This window comes from Drosophila biarmipes, chromosome 3R (genome assembly GCF_025231255.1).
Source record: "Drosophila biarmipes strain raj3 chromosome 3R, RU_DBia_V1.1, whole genome shotgun sequence".
NCBI lineage: Eukaryota > Metazoa > Arthropoda > Insecta > Diptera > Drosophilidae > Drosophila > Drosophila biarmipes.
In genome coordinates, this window is record NC_066616.1 from 4,238,855 (window position 1) to 4,259,647 (window position 20,793).

General features: G+C 42.3%; 1 protein-coding gene and 1 long non-coding RNA gene across 20 annotated transcripts in view; one reads left to right on the forward strand and one right to left on the reverse strand.

Moving 5' to 3' along the window:
- The window catches only part of LOC108032877 (TLD domain-containing protein 2), a 75,509-nt gene that overhangs the window by 44,154 nt on the left and 10,562 nt on the right, over positions 1-20,793 (reverse strand). For 5 of the 17 annotated variants that reach the window (XM_017106891.3, XM_017106888.3, XM_050889229.1 and 2 more), the window contains exons 1-2: positions 6,737-6,928; positions 6,118-6,278 (exon numbers count right to left, since the gene is read on the reverse strand). Coding sequence is in view for 7 of the 17 variants with exons in the window: in XM_050889230.1 (XP_050745187.1) it covers positions 18,409-18,743 (335 nt within the window). In the remaining 10 variants the exon portion in view is untranslated. Of the gene's footprint in view, positions 1-6,117; positions 6,279-6,524; positions 6,543-6,736; positions 6,930-18,408; positions 20,496-20,793 lie in introns of those variants that run through there. The other 12 variants (XM_050889228.1, XM_050889227.1, XM_017106880.3 and 9 more) reach the window with 8 other exon arrangements.
- LOC127011594 (uncharacterized) lies at positions 12,740-14,532 on the forward strand. Of its 3 annotated transcripts, none has more exons than XR_007764705.1 (3): positions 12,740-13,351; positions 13,428-13,631; positions 13,702-14,532. It is a non-coding gene; the product is annotated as an uncharacterized LOC127011594 (long non-coding RNA). The 3 variants fall into 3 exon arrangements; XR_007764704.1 differs by having other exon boundaries at positions 12,742-13,351; positions 13,424-13,631; positions 13,705-14,532; XR_007764703.1 differs by having other exon boundaries at positions 12,745-13,351; positions 13,424-13,631; positions 13,702-14,097.

Sequence of the window (20,793 nt, forward strand, 5' to 3'; positions counted from 1 at the left end):
GCATTGATTTATGGCCCACTCGATGCGGCTAATCTGGGGGATTTGGCTTTGTTATTGGGAAATCCTAAGAATAATAACCGTGATAACACCGGATTGATTATATTGCCCAAACTGGATTGGTCTTCGCTAGCGCTTCGGTGACGGAAGAATAACTACAAAAAATAAAATGTTGGGACCAAATGAGAAACATTTTATTAACATTCTAAATATTTATCCTTATTATGCGCAGAATGTTTCTGACTGTTCCTTTTGTTATGTCAAAAAACGTAGACTAACTGTAGAGGATTGTAAAACCATTAGAATTGACGGTTATTGATATTCACACTCAATTCGGGTAAAGTAGGGGTCTCATATTTTACGATCCCCAGAATAATAACCTTGAGGCCCATGCATCACGATTGCGCTGCAGACACGTAAAAGTGCACTTTCGATTTCTACAGAAACCGACCGGCAGCAAATGTATCTCGCAGATACATACGTTGGCTGGTAGGTTCAGACACGTTATGGGGCCAGCTGAAATGAAATGCGAACGAAGAGGAGGCAACATGCAACTGAAACAGAAACAGCAGTGAAACAAGAGCAACACGATATAAATAAACCACTCAGACGGCGCAACAATGGGCACTGCGAGATACAAATGTATCTACACACGACGACTGGCGGGTACATCGCGTGTGCATGGCACGTAAGCGATATGTCCGACGTTGTGTTGAAGCAATTTGCTACATAAATGCCGCAAACATCTCCTCGGGGTGGGAAAGCGTTTGCCCAGATGAAAGGAAAACCGGGCCGAAATGAGAATTTTGAAATGTGCATTCCAATTCGACTTGCAGTTTCGCGGGGGCTCGGACAATTATAATCTGCTGAGCAGCGGCCAATTGGTTATTAGGCAAACCGGTTGGCCGAATACCTCGCCAATAATCGTCTTAAATTCATAAATTTAGGTATCATGTGCGACAGCGGGCGAACTCGAACTCCAATTCCGATTCGAAGCCACTTGACGGGCACCCTCAGTAGTGCTAGGGCTGTCAGCTGTCGCGAATTCGAGCTCATAAATCACAAGTTCGGAATAATTAATTCCCTTTCTTGCGCTCTTTTTCGAAATGAAAACAAAACTGGTCGCCGGGAGTCGTTGAACTGCCGAGTGTGACATGTGTATCTACGTGTGCTGCCCAGATACAAATGTATCTGCAAGTGCTACCGTTTTAGCGGGCGTTGTCATTAGCCGAAATGTCAAGTGGTCGGCCGTCTCGATCGGCGCCAGCTTTAGTTTACACCTGTATCTGCAAGATACGAGTGGGCCTCCGTTCTGTTTGCCCAACCACTCGAATTTCCTTTTGGGAATCGCCATAGGCAATTGCATCAGCATCGCAGGCCAGCTTATTTGAGCCCAGTTTCACATGACAAGACGGCCCGCGGCTTTATAAATAGACTCCGCTCGCATTGCCCGTACGTGTTTGCTCGCCGGCGAATTCCTGCCTGTCCATTCAATCATTAACTAACCTGTTTACACCTGGCCTGGTATGCACACCTAATGCAGGGCGTTGGGTGGGGCCCACCATCACACCACCGTGGTGCGTGGGAGTGTTCTCCGTTTCGTTTCTGGGCTTCTATAAACGCGAGCCGGCAAAATGGGTTGGGTCATGGGTACGGACTTGGAGCGGGTGTCCGATGGTCGCCAAGAGACTGGCGAACTTTGTCGCTATTCCTTCATATTTATTTATTTCTTCAGTTCATTAAAGACACTCCTTTTAAGGCACTCCGTCGCGAAAGTCAATTCTTGTGAACAGCACAAGAATGCTAGCAATACCTTTGGCACTGACTTCCTAGAGGTTGAGTGTGTATTTTAAATACCATAACAAAATATGCTCCTTTGTAAAATGGTATTCTTTGCACAATAATTTTATTACATTGTGGTGTTAAATTGATCACTTCATGGGTTTAAAAAAGAATACCAATTCTTGAAGAAAGTAGAAGGTTTTTTGTCAAAAAAGAATTATTAAAAGAGCCTTTTTAACTGGTTTATTCGACACACAAAATCATTTTCCTCGAATGTATCTTTTCACTACCTTTCCCAAGTATCTTCCAAATAACGCAACGCACTCCTCGAATATTGCCGCTCAGATAAGCATTCCCAGAACTACAGAACTCATTTTCAAGTAACAGATACCCCGCTCCGAGAAGTAATTCAATATACGCACAATAAACACCCATGGAAAATAAAGCTGTTTGCAAACAAACACGATGCCCGTTCGATGACACAAGAATATAATCTTTTGGAATGTTTAGAACGAAATCGAGGCACTTGGCTAAACAGAACACGTAAGCCGTATAAAATATATAAATTCCAGAGGGGCCCACGTAATAACCAACTTTGTATAGTTGAGACCGACTCAAACTTCACGTTTTTTCCACAAAGTATCAAGCAGGTATCACACACATCCGCTGATAATCTAGTGCTATACAAATAGTGAACAAAAGTTTCTGGCAGGCTTTTGAAAATATATTTTGATTCTTTGTATGATTGCGATCACACCTGCAGCCCGCTGTTTAGTCTACAAGCACTAATAAGCCAGCGGACAAATTACGTATAAATCCGCCTCAGAATCGAAGCCATGACACTCAAAGCCACCGACTGACAAGCAAGCTTCGTACATACACCTCTGGGGGTTTGGGTTTGGGCACTTGCAACCGGAGAGCGGGCATTGCCGGGCGATATGGCGACATGGAATGACATAATCCGCAGCCGTGACACTTGAGCCGATTTGTGTGTGAACCGCAGAAAGAGTGCTGACATGCTCTTGGCATCCGAGTCCGGCTCTTTCCCGGTATCTGTATCCGTACCTGTATCTGTGTCTTTTGTGCTCCCGGCCGGTCAGCAGTTAAAGTGTTCTGACGAGTGTGGTTTTCTCGAGACTCGGTAATTATTGCCGCACTGGAAACAAAACAAAGTATCGCACCATGGCGGAAGTCGCGCCGCCTTTGTTGGGAAACCAGTTCGGGCTCGGAATTCACTACTCGCTCAATCAAGCCCAATCAATCGTCAACTTTGTGTTCCGCAAAATGTGAACAGCTAGAGAACAGCGGTATGCGTAAACACATTACAAGTGCTCCGAGCCGAGCCAAAGACGGAACCGAATCACATGGGTGGGCCTCACGCCCCGATAGACCCCAGAATGGGAGGACTATAAAAATAAAGCACCCTGCCCGCGGCAATCAATATGCAAATCCAAATCGGATTTAATAACGCAACACCCGATGATTTGAATGGGTTATGAGTGCACTTGTTTGATTAATGACCGAGAGTCCGATAGGTGTGTGGGGGCGACACACAGGAAGTGGAAGTGGGATTTGGGAACACCAAGGAACACCTTCTGATTAACGTATTCAACGCGGATCTAGATGTTCGACAGCTGTCCAGAAAACTAATGATTATTCATTATTGATATGGAAATGTATTCAATATTCATGATTATGATCTGGCTAATTGACTAGCACTCTCTGTAACGTACACCTTAAATATTAATATGGAAATGTATTTAGCATTCATGCTGATGATCTCTGTGGGCAAGATCCATAAACGTCTCTTTTGAAATGAAAAAGTAGTACGTTTTATTTATTTATTTCCCAAAAATGTGTTTATTTCACTGCCCAATTCCTAAGGCGTATTTTATTTAATTGGACTTATCTTCCCAGCCCTAAAGCATATATAGAATTTATTGAGCATATTGCCGGAAAAGTTTCTTGGCAGCTGCTTTCGAAAACTTGGCACACTTTGGCACACTGAAACCGTAAATGTGTAATAAACATTTTATGGACACTCTCCTCCGAAACTTAAGTCTTGGCGTTTATTAAATCATCGATTGTCGGCAGTAAATCAAAAACTGCTGTTCGCAGAATGGAGAGTACTTTGTGTCTCGAATAACTTAATGATGGACGGACGTCTCAAGTGCCTTTGTTTGAATCTCGCACAGGTAGGGGTGAGTATTTATAAATATCTATAGATTTATATTTATTTGTGCAATTATGACACTTTTTCACGCCGACCTGAGCAAACAAACATCAGTAAGCCTCTTTGTCTGCGCCAAGTAGAATTCGCCGAAGTCAGGTACAGCGAGCAGCGGCAAACAAAAGCCCATAAATAATCACATGAAAAGACAACATGACAAAAGGCACCTCATAAAAAATATATGTATAAGTTTAATTATTGAGCGGGCCAGATTAACATTTTCTGTCCTGTGACAAGCCTCCTTTTGGCCACAATAATAACAACGGCTAAGTGACTCAGAGACTTCCTCGTTTTGCGTAGAATGGGCATGGAACTGTCACTTAAAATCAATAAATGAGAAACCAGATGCGGCTATGCGTAGATGCTCGGGGCGAATTTGCATTTCCGTGTTGGGACCTAAAGTTATTAAGTCAGTTTACTGGCACTTCGGTTTCCATTTTCCCCTTTTTTTCTTATTTTAATTTTGCAATTTTCTCTTCACCGCTTCCTGGCAGTTTCAATTGATTGCACGGGCAACCGCACAACCCCCATTTTTTGCTTAAAACTACTTAGCTCAGCTCGACCAACTAAATTGGCATAGAATCTGTGCCTACTTAGTTTCACTATCTAGAAGCCATCACGTGGCCCGAAATTTATGCACACCTCGCGGACCCCGTGACAAATGGCTTTGTCAATAAATATTGTGTCAACGCTTTGTGCGGCGATTTGCTGGGGTGCGTCAAAACAGAAACTGAAGAGTTGATCCGCATTAATTATGCTATCAGGTGTTGATGGAGCGTATCACACTAAAAACATTAATTTTGCGGCGCAATATAATGTAATAAAGTATTTATTTTCGAAAGCCTCGCGATCTGACTGGGATTGAAACGCATTGGATTTATTTCTTGAACGCCTGGCATTCGGCGTGTCAATGTTTGGGCTTAACTAATTATAATTCTAATTATACTTTGTTTTTGCCTGCTCGTTTTACGCATTTTTGGTGCTATTTATAAAGCGTACACAAGCGCACAACCGAGGAGACCTGAGCCATCGATTATCTCAAGTGGCTGAGAGAAAACTCTTTCCACTTTTCTCGCGGTGGAAATCAGAGAGGCTGCTGCAGTCGCCAGACAGTCTGCAAGATTTTGGGAACTGGTTTGGATCTACGAAGATTTAGTTTTATCTCCTCTGTTTCCCGTTTGAAATATGCCTTAAACAAAACCCATCCAAAACTGTAATATCACAATTTTAAACGGGAAGATTTCATTTGGAGGGGTGAATTCGGTTTATACAGTTACTGTAATTCCTTCTTGATGGCTGATTGGTTTGGAAAAGTTGGACTGCGGTTTTCTCGGGGTTTTCTCCTCACTTCGAGCTTGGCTACTTTTGCGGGCCAGGCAAAGGCAAATGAGCTTTTGGGAGGGGAAAGGCAACTGTGGCCGTCCGTGTGTGTGCGATCATTACTTTTTTATCTACCGTTGCCTTTTAATTCTCCACACAATGGCATGGAAGGGCCGCGGACAAAATCAGAAAATCCAAAAAGTCGGAGAAACTGACGACTTGAACTTTTTCGTTGCCATAAGCAGTTAGTGCTGCTTCTTCCCCGCCGTCGGTGGCTCTGTCATTGTTGTTGTTTTATTGTGCTGATGACCTTAAATTAGGCGTAGGTCTTTGGTTTTTTTGTCGTATTCGTCATTGCTGGCCAAGTTTTTCGTTGGTTTCATTTGTGCTGGTCAGCTGTTTTTGTGTTTCTTGGCTGCTTCAGTCATTGTAATAAGCAATAACAAAAAGACGTTACATGAATGTCATGACCTGCGGGCGGAAAATGCAGGGAGTACACTGCGGATAGTTTGCTGGACTTTCCACCCGAAAGTGGAAGCCGAAGAGCTGAGAACAAAGAAGTGGTAGTAGTAGTGCTCAGGGGAATGGCGCCGATCGAAGCGGTAAACCAAAGCCAAGCGACTAAATAAAATCCGTTCGCTGCACAAAGAATCTGGGAAAAACCGCAAGCCGCGCCTAAAACAGTCGCAAAGCAGAGTGGCGAAGAGAGAGAGGGAGAGAGCGACGGCCCTAAGCTTGTCAGAAGTGCAAGCGCAGCCATAACTGTTGCCACACGCTGGAAATATTACCTTCTTTTAATCTTGAGTCTTTTTCGAAGTCTGGCACAATTGGTTTTCCTCCGGCTGGTTAGTCACATTTCTCATTCGCATTGATTTCACAGTATTGGCACTTGGCTTGGTTTAAAACAGCACTCGCGTACAATTACTAGCTCTTGGATTTTTTATGTATTCTGTGGGCATTTTGGTATCAAATTAATAAAATTTAATTACTTTCCTGCACTCACATGGCAGAGGGACTCTCTGATTAATAACAAAATTAGCAACAGCATTAGTCACACAAAAAAGTATGTTTAAATTTATTTTTAATATAAAATATAAAACAAAGTTATGACGGAGAGAATTTATTTCAAGTAGAGTGGTTGCGTTGAAAATCTTTCGGAATAGATGAAATCTCCTTAATTATAATTAATAATTACAGCTGCATTTTGATTGTCCCTTTGATTTTTTAAGCACTTTAGTCTCTTGCGACATGGGAATTCTTTAACAAGCAACTCAAGTTATTTCTGCAGCTGAACAACGGACGCTGATGGCCGAGACGCAACGGAAAATGGGAAAATGAGTGCAGAGAAGTAATTTTCAGACTGCAATTTTCGGCACACACAACTCATATTTTAAAAATAATTTTTACAATTTTATCGTCGATGCTCCACATGTGTATATCTTATTGTTGAGCACAGGCTCTGAGCGCGCGCGCGAATTTATTTGTGTTTCGTTTTCGTTTGGCGCGGACTCTCAGTTGTGTTTCTACTTCAGCGGGTTTTCTGGGTTTTGGGAGCGAATCTGCCTTGCGTTGCGATCGTTGCAAATGGAAAACTTAAACTGATCGAATCGAACGAAATTTCTACGTTTCTGTCTCAGAAGGTGGAGAGCCGAAAACCGAACGACCGATCCGGCCGATCGCTGCCGACGCACGGTGGGCCCACTTGAGCATTTCGCTGTAAAATCATAGCCTGCAACCAAATACAGTACGGTGGGAACGATGATGCGTGGATTGTGGCCTACTTAAATTGTGGCTTAGTTAAATGAAATAAATGTATAACGATTTTATTCTTTGTTCACCAGGATAAAAATCCTTTTTATCAATCGTTTAAAATCAAACTCCGAAGAAATTAGATAGCGAGACGTTACCTTTTTAAATTGTAGGTTATTGGTAATCTTTAATATTTTATGAGGGCTGCAAGAGAATATTTTGCTCATCGCACCCACTGTGCGACGTCGACATTATGTTTTCGATCGCAGCGCAGTCGCAGCTGCGTCTTGCCTCTCTCACTTGCTCTCTTCTCTCTCTCCCGCGACCACATGTGCTGCAATAAACCCGTTTTTTGTGCAGGCCAAAAACCTGCTTGAGGCTCTCGGCTTATTTCCGTTTTTTTTCCAAGTGTGCGTTTGCTTGGCGATGTTTAGATACATGTTGCCAGCGAAAACCTCTTAAAGCTCGATGTGCGAACCTAACACCCTTCCGGGGAGAACTCCGACTTCGGTGAGATGTTTGCACAGTTTTTGCAAAGATACTCTATCTTTTTTAAAGTTCAAGCGAACGAGTCATAAAATTGGTAATGCATTATAATAAAGTTTTTAAGTTATCAAATTCCATTCGGGGGGAAGCTCAGATTGCATTTTTAATAAATACGTTTCGGCTTCTAGTTGATTTATGAGCCACTTGAAAGATACGTATGTATCTGCAAAGAAGTGTAGAAAATCATCGGTGAGCTGGTGAGTTTGTTGTTTCTTCTAATGCTGGTGCGCATGTGCAATGAACTTGTTTTGAATTGCAATTGCGATACACTTATTGTTGCTATTATTTTGGAGGTTAGTCAGCTGCGGCGACTTTGTAATTTCATTTAAATTACTCATACGGCATGTGACGCCGCTGCAATTATTTGAGTTCGCTTGAAGCTTCTCGGTGGCAAATGCATTTCCTCAACTTTAATGTAGGTCATTGTTGAGGGGGTGAAAGTGCTGCAATTACCTGGCCAGCACCTCCCCACCTGCGTTTCCACCCGACTAGGAAATTGCCGCCAAGGCTGAGGCATTTGCCCAGAGAATTCACATTCCCCCTAAGGTGAACTGCCTTTCAGCGCTGGAGAAAGAGAGGAAAACAGAATTTCCAATTCAACCTTGGGAATTTCTTTAATTTTGCTGGTGACGGCTGCCTTTTTCTTCTTTCGTTGGCTCATTTAAGACGCATGACTGGGCTCAAATTGCAAATTATGCAAATTTCAAAATGCGCGACTCGACGAAATCGGAAAAAGTGCAACATCATTTGGCTGCTAGTCGATCCCCGCCCCCTCTGTCTGCGCACTTACAGTTTTTCAGACTCGGACGATTATAATTTCCAGCCTTCAATATTATTACCCAATCATAAATTGTCTGCACTCAAATGTAAATGTTTTCGAATGCGCCTTGGGGCCTATAAAAAACGCAAGCGCATGTGTATCCAAAGCTATGACTAAATCTATGTCTATGGCTATGGACATGGCTGTGGCTTTGGCTATGGGCATGGTTAGTCAGGGTCCCCAATCGTACAAGTCCCAGGTGAGGTGAAAAACATGAATCGCTGCTTAATATAATTATTCAATCATGTTAAAGTCCTTGTTCAAACCCCTTTTTCTCACCAAAGTTTATTTATTTAAGTACAACTACAAAAGAGCTTATCGACCTCAACATTAAAAACTAAGGGTTGATCAACCTCTTGAAAAAATGTTGGGCTTACACCTCACTTACTACCTCAGTGCTTCCGACTGGCAGTCAACTTCAAATGCTAATTAGCCCCAGGGCCATAAAGAATCGACACTATAATGTTTTTATTTTGCGATTGGCCAAAATAAAGACACGCCTGTAATTAGCGTTGAAGCTATTGAAATACAATAAACGAGCTAATGCCATTCACTCCGTAGTTCTTAGGAAGACTGATTGCAAATTTTATAGCATGCGGTTTAAATTACCTTGTAAAAATTCAATTGCTTCTTGTATTGGGCTCTTCATTTTTTGTATCTAAACGTTTGAAAGGCTAAATAAATACATACACTTACATAAATAATGTAAGCATGTCGGATTTATAAATCCACTGAACTGGCGTTTCCTTTACTCATGCTCTTGTTTTCCGTCTCGGGGCTATGTTGCCCCAAAGCATTTCCATAATAAACAAATTCATCGCCGACTCTCATCGGGCTGTTAAATTCCCTTTTAAGCAGCTTCATTTAAATACCAAATGACATTTTCACTGCAGCTTAAAAATTTTGCCATCCAACTGTCAGGGTTCCCAGACCGCCGTGCTGAGCTGTTGAATATGCAAAGCCCGGGGAGAGCAAAAGACTTACTTTTTAATTTTTGTTTCGTTTTTCTTGGGGCTTGTTGTTGCTCCCCGGAAAATGACGGAAGGTACTTCCAACCGAGTATCTGGCCAGCTCTGATTCGACGGCTTTTTGTTGCAGCTGCTAAAAATAGTAGCGTCGCCGCACACAGCTAGGTTGCAAGTTGTTTGGCTTGCCAAATGGCCGGAGCACATGCTGGTTTGGCGTGGTCCAATAATGAAAAGTCGGCGGCAGAGCGAGGAAAACGCTGGCAAACCGGCTTGACAGGAAAATGCGAATTTCGTTTAAATGAGGAAAAATTCAAACGATTTCGTCGTCGCCGCCAGGCAGTTGAAAAAATGCATTTTTGGGTCCAGCAGCCGCCGCCCCTGTACTTCATCACCCCACCCACTAACCCCAAAAGGCGGTGGAAGTCCCGGCTAGACGGCGAATGCGGTTCGTTTATCCGCTGAGTGGCCGTTGTTGTTTTTGCCCTGTTTACTTTTCATTTTCCCGATTAATTGAGGCAGGGAATAAAAATCAAATTTATATGGATGCACTAACGGCCATTCCGCTGCTGCGAATGATTTTTTTATTTGTTTACTGTTGTTGATTTGAGCTTTACTTTTTCGACTCGCTTTTTTCAATCAATCCGTCGCTTTGGGCGCGCCACTCGGTTCATATAAATAAATGTGCCTTAAATTTGCAAAGCAATTGCAGAACGTGCCTGAATTCGCCTGGATTCTTGAATGCTCTGTATTAGAAGTGAAAACAAAACAATTAAGTAGTAGACACATAATGGCATTTAAATGGCCACGGGTTGCTTTGAATATTTTGATTTTTTTAGTGGAGAGTATGGGTTTTGAATGCAACCGCCGTTTTATTTATTTTTAATTGTTACCATTTTGTATAAATCATTTTAGTTGTTTGCGTTTTGTAAGCGTCAGCTTGCAAGTTTTTAAACCAATTTTAGTTTGTTGTTTGAATCATATTTGGATATAGCTTCTTAAAATAAAAATATTTTTAAATATTGATTTACGGTATTTCTTCTGGACAACTTCTTCGTAAAGAGTATTTCAAACATATATTCGAAAATCGAATTTGAATGTGCAGTTATTGAATATGCTGCTGTCAGCAGGCTCGTTACTCAAAGAGAATTGCACTCCATTTTGTATTCATTTTTCAATAACAAAACTAGAGTTTTATTAATGAATTTGTTATACTCAAAGAGACTGTCAAAGGCTGCTGTCGGAGACATAAATTCTAGGCTCAACCCGATACTGATTTTCGGTTGCGAAAGGAAGTGACAAGCCCATTGACATTTGCCATTTGGGGCTCGTGGGGGAAAGGACTGGGGATCGTGCCAAAACATTTGTCATACAACAATTAAATATTCATCCATTATTGTCCGGTTTGCGGGAAATTCAATTTCAACTCCAATTATGCAGTCAATCAATTTGTATTGCACATAAACTTTGCTCGCCGAAACCCAAACAAAAAACCCAAACTGCTTTTCCCCCTGGGAACCTATGGCTTATAATTTATTTACAAGGCAAATACAAATCGTAGGAAAGGTTGTTTTTGCGTTATCAATATTTTTCGTATTTTTCCAAAGCTTTTGGCAACACATGTACGGCAATTGGGGTCAATGTCAGGTGTAATACTCTTCCTTGGTTTTTCAACCCAGCCATTATTTGTGTTTGTATCGCAGGTATTTTGACAGGGCAAAGACAAAGGTAAACATTTCACTTTATAATAAAATACAGATATTTTATTTATGAGCCGAATCGCAACATCCATTAGCCGAGCAGGGAGCGCAATCGAATTTTTATAAATGGCCCATCATATAATCACAAGACTTAAAAGGTGATGTATCACCTCAAAGGTGTCCGAAATTGGCTAAACATCAGTGGACTCATTTAAATCTATCAGGCATTTAATGGAAGATGCCTCTCTGTTTAAGTTTTCTTTTTCATGCGACAAGCGAGCCGTTTAAATGGCTTTTAAAACCAACTTTCAAATTGTTATAGCCAAAAATAAAATAGGAAGAGGATATCTATAATCATCTTATAAAAAATCATCGTCAAGCACACTGCAGTAAAAAACAATGCTTCAATAAAGCACTTATCAATATTTGCATTCTTGTATATTCAAACAAAGAACCTTTCAATATTAATTGATCCTTTACCCCATTCCTATCGTTTACTTTTGATAATAAAATTTCCGTTGACAGAATTTAGCGTTCTGGAAAATTCGTGTGACGTACGTGATGCAAGTCAAGTCAACTCTGCACCCCCCGAGTCTCGTTAACTTTCCATTACCGACTGGCAGTTCAAATATTTATATGTGTGCAAACACTGACAGCGAAGAATCGTCGAGCCACCTAGCTAACTATCTCTTCGATTTCGGAAAGGTCAGCGTAGCACAAAAGATTTTATGAGCTGAGGGTCTCTAGTTCGAAAATTTCCTGCGCATTTACAACGGGGATTTCGCGGAGGGTGGGAGGCTCGGTGGCCTTATCGGCGGTTTTCTTTGCCTTTGAAGCCACCCTGAAGCAAATGCGGCAAATATCAGGTAGCCGCGGAGATAAGCGGCCGCGGATTTATAATTAAATAAAAGCGAAAGACGGCGTAGGAGGGAGATTAAAATTGAAAACTCGAGCGGGCGACGAAAAGTCTTGTGACAAACAACAGCCGATAAGTTTTCCCTGATCCGAGCGAAAGCGTGGAATGTTTTCGACTTGAGGTCGCCTGTCAATAAATCATTCTGTCCACAAGCTAATTGAGCTGTTTAGCCATATTCGGGTGCCCTGATCCGGGGCTCTCGTGTCAGTCCCCCGGGTCGACAGCTGCCCATATCCTTGCTGTGTTTTGCTGCCTTGCCGAGCCTAATTCCACATGTTTAGGCCAATTTCAAAAGCAATAAATTTGTAAGGCAAATCATAATGCTGAGTTCGATTAGCAAGGACAACTACACAGGTCCGAGACAAGCGATAGCAGCTCGAACATTGTTCGCGTAATGTGCTCGGCTGAGCAATAATGACAGATAATTATATTGATATATATGAGCAATCTCGTAGATTGAATGCCAAATTGATTGGCGGGCGGTCCACGCAGCATTGAAGTGGACATTGGAAAGGGTGTGAAATCGATTAAACACGTGTCTCTACATGAGCTAAAGAACACAATGCATGGGGGCCACTGGGAGGTCCGGAAAGGCATTCCTTCGCATGGATCAATAAAAATAAAAATAAACAACCAAATAATCAACATCATTCTGAGAAAGCAGTTTTAACTAAAGACAAGTCTTAATTACAATTGTAAAAAGGTTCCAAGACTGCGCCTGAGTGAAGAAATTGAAAAGCTCTTAAAAATGGTTTGACTGTTTTGCCGCTTGGACGAATAAGACAAATCGCTTTGCGAAAATCACTCTGGAGCAATAAATAATTCCACTGAACTTAGCAGCGCATTAAAGCCCCTAAAAGCAATGAGAAAATTTTCTTGCTTTATTAAAAATGAATGCGTACAATTTGGCTAAGTGCATTTGCCTCCATTTGGCGCGCACTTACATTAATACGTACGTTCTGCATGTTTGTGTGGATATCTTCTGCTTAGATAACAGAATTTAATTCGTCGCAATTTATGAAAAAGTACGAAAATTGTTTGTTTACAAAGTGTCAGGCAAAATGTCGGCACCAACAATGCCAGCAGGCACTCTTACATACGTACAAATGGGTATGGTATCTGAGCGCCATATATATGCAGACTGTCAGAACTTCCCGAGCAATTGTGGTGCTTCTTGAGACCCGAAAGCCAGACAAGTCTTCAGGCCGTTGCATTTATTAATAACACAGTTCTGCGGAAAGCGAAAGCAGCCAAACTGAAATTGCGAAACAGAAATGAGCTTTATTTGTTCCTCTGTGCGCTACGATACTCATAGTATTGGATATAGTAAGTTGATAGCTATAATTAGCGATCTGTGTTAATTAGGAAAACCAAAATTCTTCTTCGATCGTAAACAAGCCAGTGAAAGCACCTTACAGTGGTTATTGCTGGCTGTATATTAGGGCTGTCATAGAGGGATCATCGCCTATTTGAGGAGATTATAATGCCACGAGCGTCACGCAGCGGGCAACTCAAAGCCATGTGATGAGTTTGATTTACCAGGCGATAGCTAAAGCCAAATCAGAGCCGGAATGAAGTAGTAAGAAAGCAGGTGGTTAAACTAAAAGTAAGGAAGCATGTGAACGAATATTCACCTATTATACCCTTTTAAACCCATTCATCTTCTTATCCCCCAGCAGCCCTTACTCAATGCAATTAACAAGCTGGCAATTAATTGTAGTAATAAGTGCATTATAAAAAGCTTCGTGCTTTTCGTGCACATTGCTCATACGCCGCGTGGGACGGGCGGTAGTTAGGCGACTTGGCTTCTGTTTGGCTTGACTATTACTCTTTTTTATTAAGCGTCATTTCATAATCGTTATGCAAAGCGCAAGCACAATAACCGTTGGCCAAAGTATGGCAACGCCCCCGTCAAACCTGATGTGGGGATGAGGAGCGGGCTGAGGAGCAGGATGGGGCAGGAGCAGTCAGCTGCCAGCGACAGGCCACGACATCAATGACAACAACAGCGATGGCATAACACTAATGAAAATTTGTGAGCGGGCGGAGCAGGATGTTAGGGGTGGGGAAGTGGGATGGAGGGGAGCAGCGGACAACATTGACGCTGCATTTTATCCCTGGCCGAAGACAAGACCACAGCAACAGCACCAAACACGGTCGTGCTGGAAGCGCTCGTCGGATGAGTGCGCTTTTGGCAGGCACTGTGGTGAGGGACACACATTTCGGGGGTTGTCCAAAATAGCCTTCAAGGTCGAACGTGTGAAAATGAGCCCCATTTATTAAAGCCTTCTGGGGAGAAATCATTTGTTCTCCAAAACTTTTGTTTTCTCAAAGCCTAAAGAGTATTATTATAATCGTGCTTGAGTTTTTCGAGGTACTTTAGAGATAAATAGAAGACCCACCATTATGCATTCACTATATCATTCACAACCTTTTTATAGATGCATTATTTATAGTTTTAACTGAATAAAATAATCGAAAATAATTCGTTGTTGTTTGTCTTGATGACTTTTCATTTGGATTAATATTATTAGTAAAATCAATATCTTCGCACATTGAATGTCTTTTGTTATATGTACTTATCAGCTCGCTCTTGGCACCACTGTGCAATCGATGCAAATTATGGCCAAAAACAATGTCAGGCGCCAACAACACGAGCGATACAAACGAGCGTGTTGCCGTTGTCATTCGGTGTTGCTGGTGGGCTGTGGTTGTTGCTGATGCTGCACAGTGTTGCTGGCGCTGACAGGCGCAGCGAACGTTGCAGCTCGTCACAGCTGCAAGTGAAAGTCAAACATGAAACGCTTTCAGTCTCCGGCACACACATTTGCACTTGGCCAGGAGCGCACACATGAGCACACAATTTGCCAGCCATTTAGCGGATAGGGGTGGTGGGGGAGAGATTCTCTTGTGCATCGTTTCAGGGTCAACTGCTATTTACAGTCAATGTCAGCGCGAGTTACACTCGAAAATGTTTTGATTCTCTCTACAATTTAACCAACTCCAATAAGGTCAAAGTAAATTTTGACTCCCTCAGGGCTGGTTACTCGTTCCACGTTAATCTACGAATAGTATTGGAACTCTTGGACTCAAAACATGCAACCCTTGAAGTGGTAAAGTCAAATATTTATATTTCCAACCGCCTGACGGGTTTTTAGAAGCTGAATGTTTGGTGTTTCAGATCACAGCATATCACTTAATGTTCGTACATAAGCAACTCATTGCGGCTACCCCAACCGTTTTCAAGTGCATCATGCCATACTTCTCATGAATTTACCATTGAACGCGAAAACCACTGGCATAATGAAAAGATATAGGCTGTAGAGTAGTCAAATCTGCTAAGAGTGTCCACGAACTGGTGTGCCTTTTGTGGGCTGGCGAGGGATCTAGCACCCGCCAGTCAGTCAACAGTTTTAGGGGAAACGCCCACCATCCATTACCATCATCATTTTGGCCATTATCGTTATTATCAGCCACCAACGCTGCGCCGCGGGATGTGACCGGCATTTTCGTGGGTCTTAATGCCCACATAAGATTGTTCACACATCCGAAGCTCAGCTGCACCGCCCCCAACTTCGATCGGCCGACCTGATCTTGGGGGCCCGTCGAAAGTATTTGCTCGGGCAAACAAACAGTGCGATTGTCTCGCTTCTTTATGGTTTTATTGTCACTGTTCTCTTTTCCCACTTTGGTTTTGTGGCGAAACAAAAGCCACAAGCTCCTGAAATTTCAATTAGCATTTGACTGAATTGATCGCGTGTGGGCGCTTGCGAATTGAAGACAGAATCGAATTTCGATCTGAGATGCGAACTTGAAGACCAGGTCAAGGTTGATCAGCTTCGTGTTTCAAGTCACCTTCAAGTGGCAAAGCTACTTACAAAGAACTTCTTAGGGGAGGTTTTTCTAAGCTTTAGTGTCAAAGAGGAGTCGTGACTAGGCAATAATGGGTCTGGGACTTTAATCAGATGTTTCCAAACAAGGTACAAATTTTTATAAATCTAGTCTAGAAGGAATTATTTTAAATTAAGAAAAAGAATTTCTCAAATTCCCCATTTCCAAACTGGAAACTAGATCTAAAACTATGCTCAGACTCCTATCGCCATTTCATGAGGCACTCTTATTCCCCATAATCCTCGTTCAAAACTTCGCAATAAATACTGAGCACTTAACTGCCTGCCAAGTGTCTGAGTTTAAGTTTCTGAACGAACCGACTCAAAAACCAACCAGTGAGAACGCCGCAGAAGGAGTGTGTCGGCCATGGGATACCTCGCACTTCGTGGTTCATACTTTCTGGGGTGATCAGAAATACATAGGCAAACGTTGCAGTACATCTGGTGTAAGGGTGTACCTCTGCAACCGCGGGTACGATAGGTGGACAAACGATTACTCAAAAAGGCTTTACCTGACGCAAACCAGAAGGAGATCGGCGAGAGGATCCGCAGAGTCAGCAGGTAAACAAAGGAAACAAGGCCAGCAAAAGGGTTTCAAGGTTATAAATTACCAGCTTAAAGTGCTTTAAGGAACTGCACAGATCCAGTCAGAGATGCAGCTGTCCGCGCAAAGAACAAGTTTCGGGAGTGCCGCAGCAGATACAAGATACAAGATACTCGTGCAGCACACCAGAGCGTATAGGATACTGTGTGTATGTTGTGGGTGGGGAAGTGTGGAGAAGTGCAGGTATGCTGACGAAACTTTGAAGGTCAAATTGCTTGAGCGACGGCGACGGCGACGGCGATAACTACTCTGGGGTCTATAGAACAGTGCTGTATAATGAAAGTGACACAAGCGAGCTGGTGGCGAACATGAAGTGAAAGTTCTAGAACAATAAATATTACGCATACGCCGGGTGGAAATAACTCAGCTCGAAGTGAACTTTTCCTTTTACTTGGCCGACGGAAAAATGGCCAGCCCTCTCCCTTTGCCGACCCGCCAAATGAAATGTCCAAAAGTTGTCTAAATTGTTGTTGTTGGGCAAAACTTTTGAACTGACTTTATAACAACTTTTCGGTGGAACGGAAGTATAGTTGGGCAAAGGGGTCCCTGTCGGGAAAGCATTTATGATGACCTCAAGGCCCGTTGCACGTGCTTCAATTGTTTTGCAAATAAATTGCAAGTTTCTTTTGTTCTTCGTCTTGAGTTATGGAAATATTTTGGGAAATCATTGCTGGTAACCTAGAAAGTTTATGAAGCTATTGAAGCACTTTAAGCCATGGCATCACGGTATATGGTTTGGGAGGACGTGCTTGATACCGTGGAAGAAGGTGATAAACGATTTAAGGACCCTTGGGTAACTATTTTGGGAACTCATTGGTATCGTAATAATAACAATCCATTTTAAAGATGTATACTGAAGTATGTTGTTTTGAAGGTATTTATAAATAAGGCACCTGTGTTGTATGCGGAAAAACAAGATGATAAATTATTCTAAGTGCAGACTGCATATAATTGTGTTAATTTGCGTTTCCTGTTTGTGAATTAGCTTTTCCACGTGCTGTCACCTTTCCCTGCTTTTCCCACCTCAACTGGTTCGCTTATGTCACCCTTCGAGTCCGTCATATGGCAACCTCCTCTCGTTTTCTCGCTTTCTCCGCCGTTTCCCTTACACTTATACTTATTTTTATTTTAATCATGCAATGTTTGAGCCCCTTTAGGTGAGTGTTTGCGCGTGAGTTCCCTTTGGCAAGACGACGGAGGATTGGGAAATTAAGATGTCAAATTTAATTGATTTATGACCTGTGACTCACAGTGTCCGTTTAATTGCTTTGTTTTTACTTTTGTTACAGATTTGTTGTAGGACTGTAATTCCGCGTCAGAGTTAATGTGTCCAGCTTTCGCTTTCAAATACATATTTCCCCAAGTTCCAATCACCAACAAATAAAAACCCGGAATAAGCCGAAGGAGTGAATAAAATAAGCATGGATTTTTATTCTTTGTTTCCTTAACTATTTTCCCTTGGCAATGGTTTCTGGTTTTGAATAGATCTCCCTTTGAAAGTGCATATTATGCTGACATAATAACTTCTGGATACTTGAAACATTCAACCTCAGCACTTACCAAATGTTTACCTGAACATAGCCTAAATTTGGGTCAAGTTCAGTTTTTACTTTGTATTTTTATAAAATAGGCCTCCTGCCAGAGGCCTTTGTTAGTTGCTTACTTACAACAGTGTGCATTTAAAATCGTGTGGGTACTAACTAAATCGAATCCAAGTCTAGAAAGAAAAGCTTTAACATACGGTGGAGAGTGGACTACTGGAAAATAAGGCTACGGAAAAGAAATTCAAACGATTTCAAGTTCGGTGTGGGGGTAAGAAAAGAGTGGGAATAGATTTCGAACAAAGGTGGTGGAAGAAGCTTCGAAAGGAGGAGCGTGGCGGAACTTACTGCCAGGAGAAGCTGCCAGTGATGCCGTCCTTGAGTCGGTCCCGCAGGGACCTCTGGCGGCTGGGTCCCGATCCCGTGAGGGGCGGCAGGTGGGCGTTCTCGCCGTCCTCCAGCACGGTGGCTATGTTCGAGGCGGACGTGGAGATCGGCGCGCCGGCGTGCTCCATGATCGGCGGCTGGTGGTGCTGGTGGTGATAGTGCTGGTGGTTCGACTGCTGGTGGTGTGGCGATCCCGGGCCCGATCCGGATCCAGAAGTCGGTGCCCCTGCCGAAGGATCTCTGCTGTTCAGAGTCCGCCGGAACGAGCCGTGGCGAGGCGAGTTTTCGCGCGACATTGCGGAGCGATTTCGAATTCGATTCGAATTCGATTTTAAGCGGTTTGGTTTGGCGGTTAGTTATCGATAGAAATTTCGCATAAAACAATTAGAAGCATAAAACAATTAGTTCAATTGGAGCCAATTTTTCCTTTCTTTTCTTTTCTCTTGCTTTTTGGTTTTGGTTTAGATGAAGAAAACGAGCGAGCGAGTTGAACTTGCTTTGAATTTTGGTTTTAGTTTAACGTTATTGCTTAGGTGGTGAGCTTATCGAGATTTAAATTGCACATAGAGCCAAAAAGTATTAACGTGTGTAAAAGTTGGCTATTCGGGGGTAAGGCATGTACCAAAGAAAATATAAAAAGAGTAGAGTTGAAAAACTGCATAGAAAAACGATTCTCATACGACGTACACGTTGCATTTGATCGAAATAAATATGGTTTGGCATACGCGACACTTAGAGGCAAACATTAGTTGGAACTGCTGTTTTGGGCATGGAAACAGTGCTCGGGTATTTATAAGCATTATGTATTTCAGTGTGTGTGGTGGTATTAAGCTTTATTGAAACGAAAAGTAAGTAGTATGAAAAGGGTTAAAAGAGTAAGAACTGTACACATTGAAGGTATAAGAAATATTGTTGAAATAAAAAACTTAGTTTGAACAAGTACTTAAATGTTAAGCGGGTCAAAGGAGTAATATATAGCGGAGTGTAATAGTATTCGAGCTATTTTATAAGGCCGAATAAGAGTCATAAGCGATCACAAGCAGCATGCCTTCTATACTAAGTGATAGTATATAACGTAAGGGAATCAGGAAGATAGCATTGTTGAAGAACGTGGAAAAGTCTGACAAGTACAGATAGGAGGTGGAATATGTTTCAACTTTTGGAGGAGGAAAAACGCACATTTCCGTTCGTGTGTCGTCGACTTCGGCGGGATTCAGGACTCTGGACACGGACTGTGTGAGTGTTGTCGGTGTCGGGGGATCCAATGGCTTGGGGAATCAGGAACTGGAATCTGGTCTGTGCTTGTTCGGGAAGGTAGAGTCTGTATTTACATATGTCTGGCTAGTTGGGTCGACTGGACTTGGACTCGGAGTAGCTGCGGTCGGGTTAGCTATAGGTGGCATAGCAGATACTGGGCATAGCGTGTTCAGCCGATGCAGAAGCTGCGTTTACTGCGCATTCGAAGGCACACAAACAGTAAGAGCGGATGTTCATTACTTTCATTACGGGTTGGAACGATCAAACAGTACATTTAGGTAGACACTTATATGGGGGCAAGGCAATCTATGTTGTTTTGATAGTGGTGTTTAGTATTCAGTATGCGGTATTTGCAGTTGTTCTCTTCTCGTGTTTGCCTAATATGTTTTATTCAGTGTTGTGGCTTTGCCGCTAAAAGTTGCGCAAATATTGGCGGCTTATCTATGAGGCTAGAGGCGGCCGATTACAGGTAGGTAGTACTGGATATGGGCTAGTTGTGTGTCTGCTGATGGGCATTGTTGCTTAATTAGCTTTAGCTATTCATAATTTAATTAGCAATATGCACATTCGTTCTATTTGATATTTGGTATTTGTTCAGTGTGTTTCTGTGTATTCTTGTTCGTATTTGCTGGGTGCTGCCTTTGTTTTTGTTTCGAGTACTGGGTCTTTGTGGAGTGTTCGAGTCGATTCGGATTATTTGTGTGCGCTATATGGTCGTATTAGTAGCATTATCATTATATTTATATTTTTCATAAGTGGATTAGATATTGGGTATCTGATGGGCAACGAACCTGCAAAGAAAAGAATGAAAACGAATTATTGAAGGTTTTATCGCGTATACCTTTAACCAGAGACAAAATACACAGCAGCATCGTGTTTAATTTGTAACAAAGAGTTCTTTAGGGTAAGTATCGCACTGGCTATCGTTTTGGCCACATGTTGCGAAAAAATTTACAAATAGTTAGTTTTTGTTAGTTTATGTATTCAAAAGGGGGGACAATTTCTCGTTCACAGTGTTGCAAAGCTCCGAAATTATAATACCTTCGACAACGGTATGATACCGAGAAATGTCAAACTTATAAAAAACAT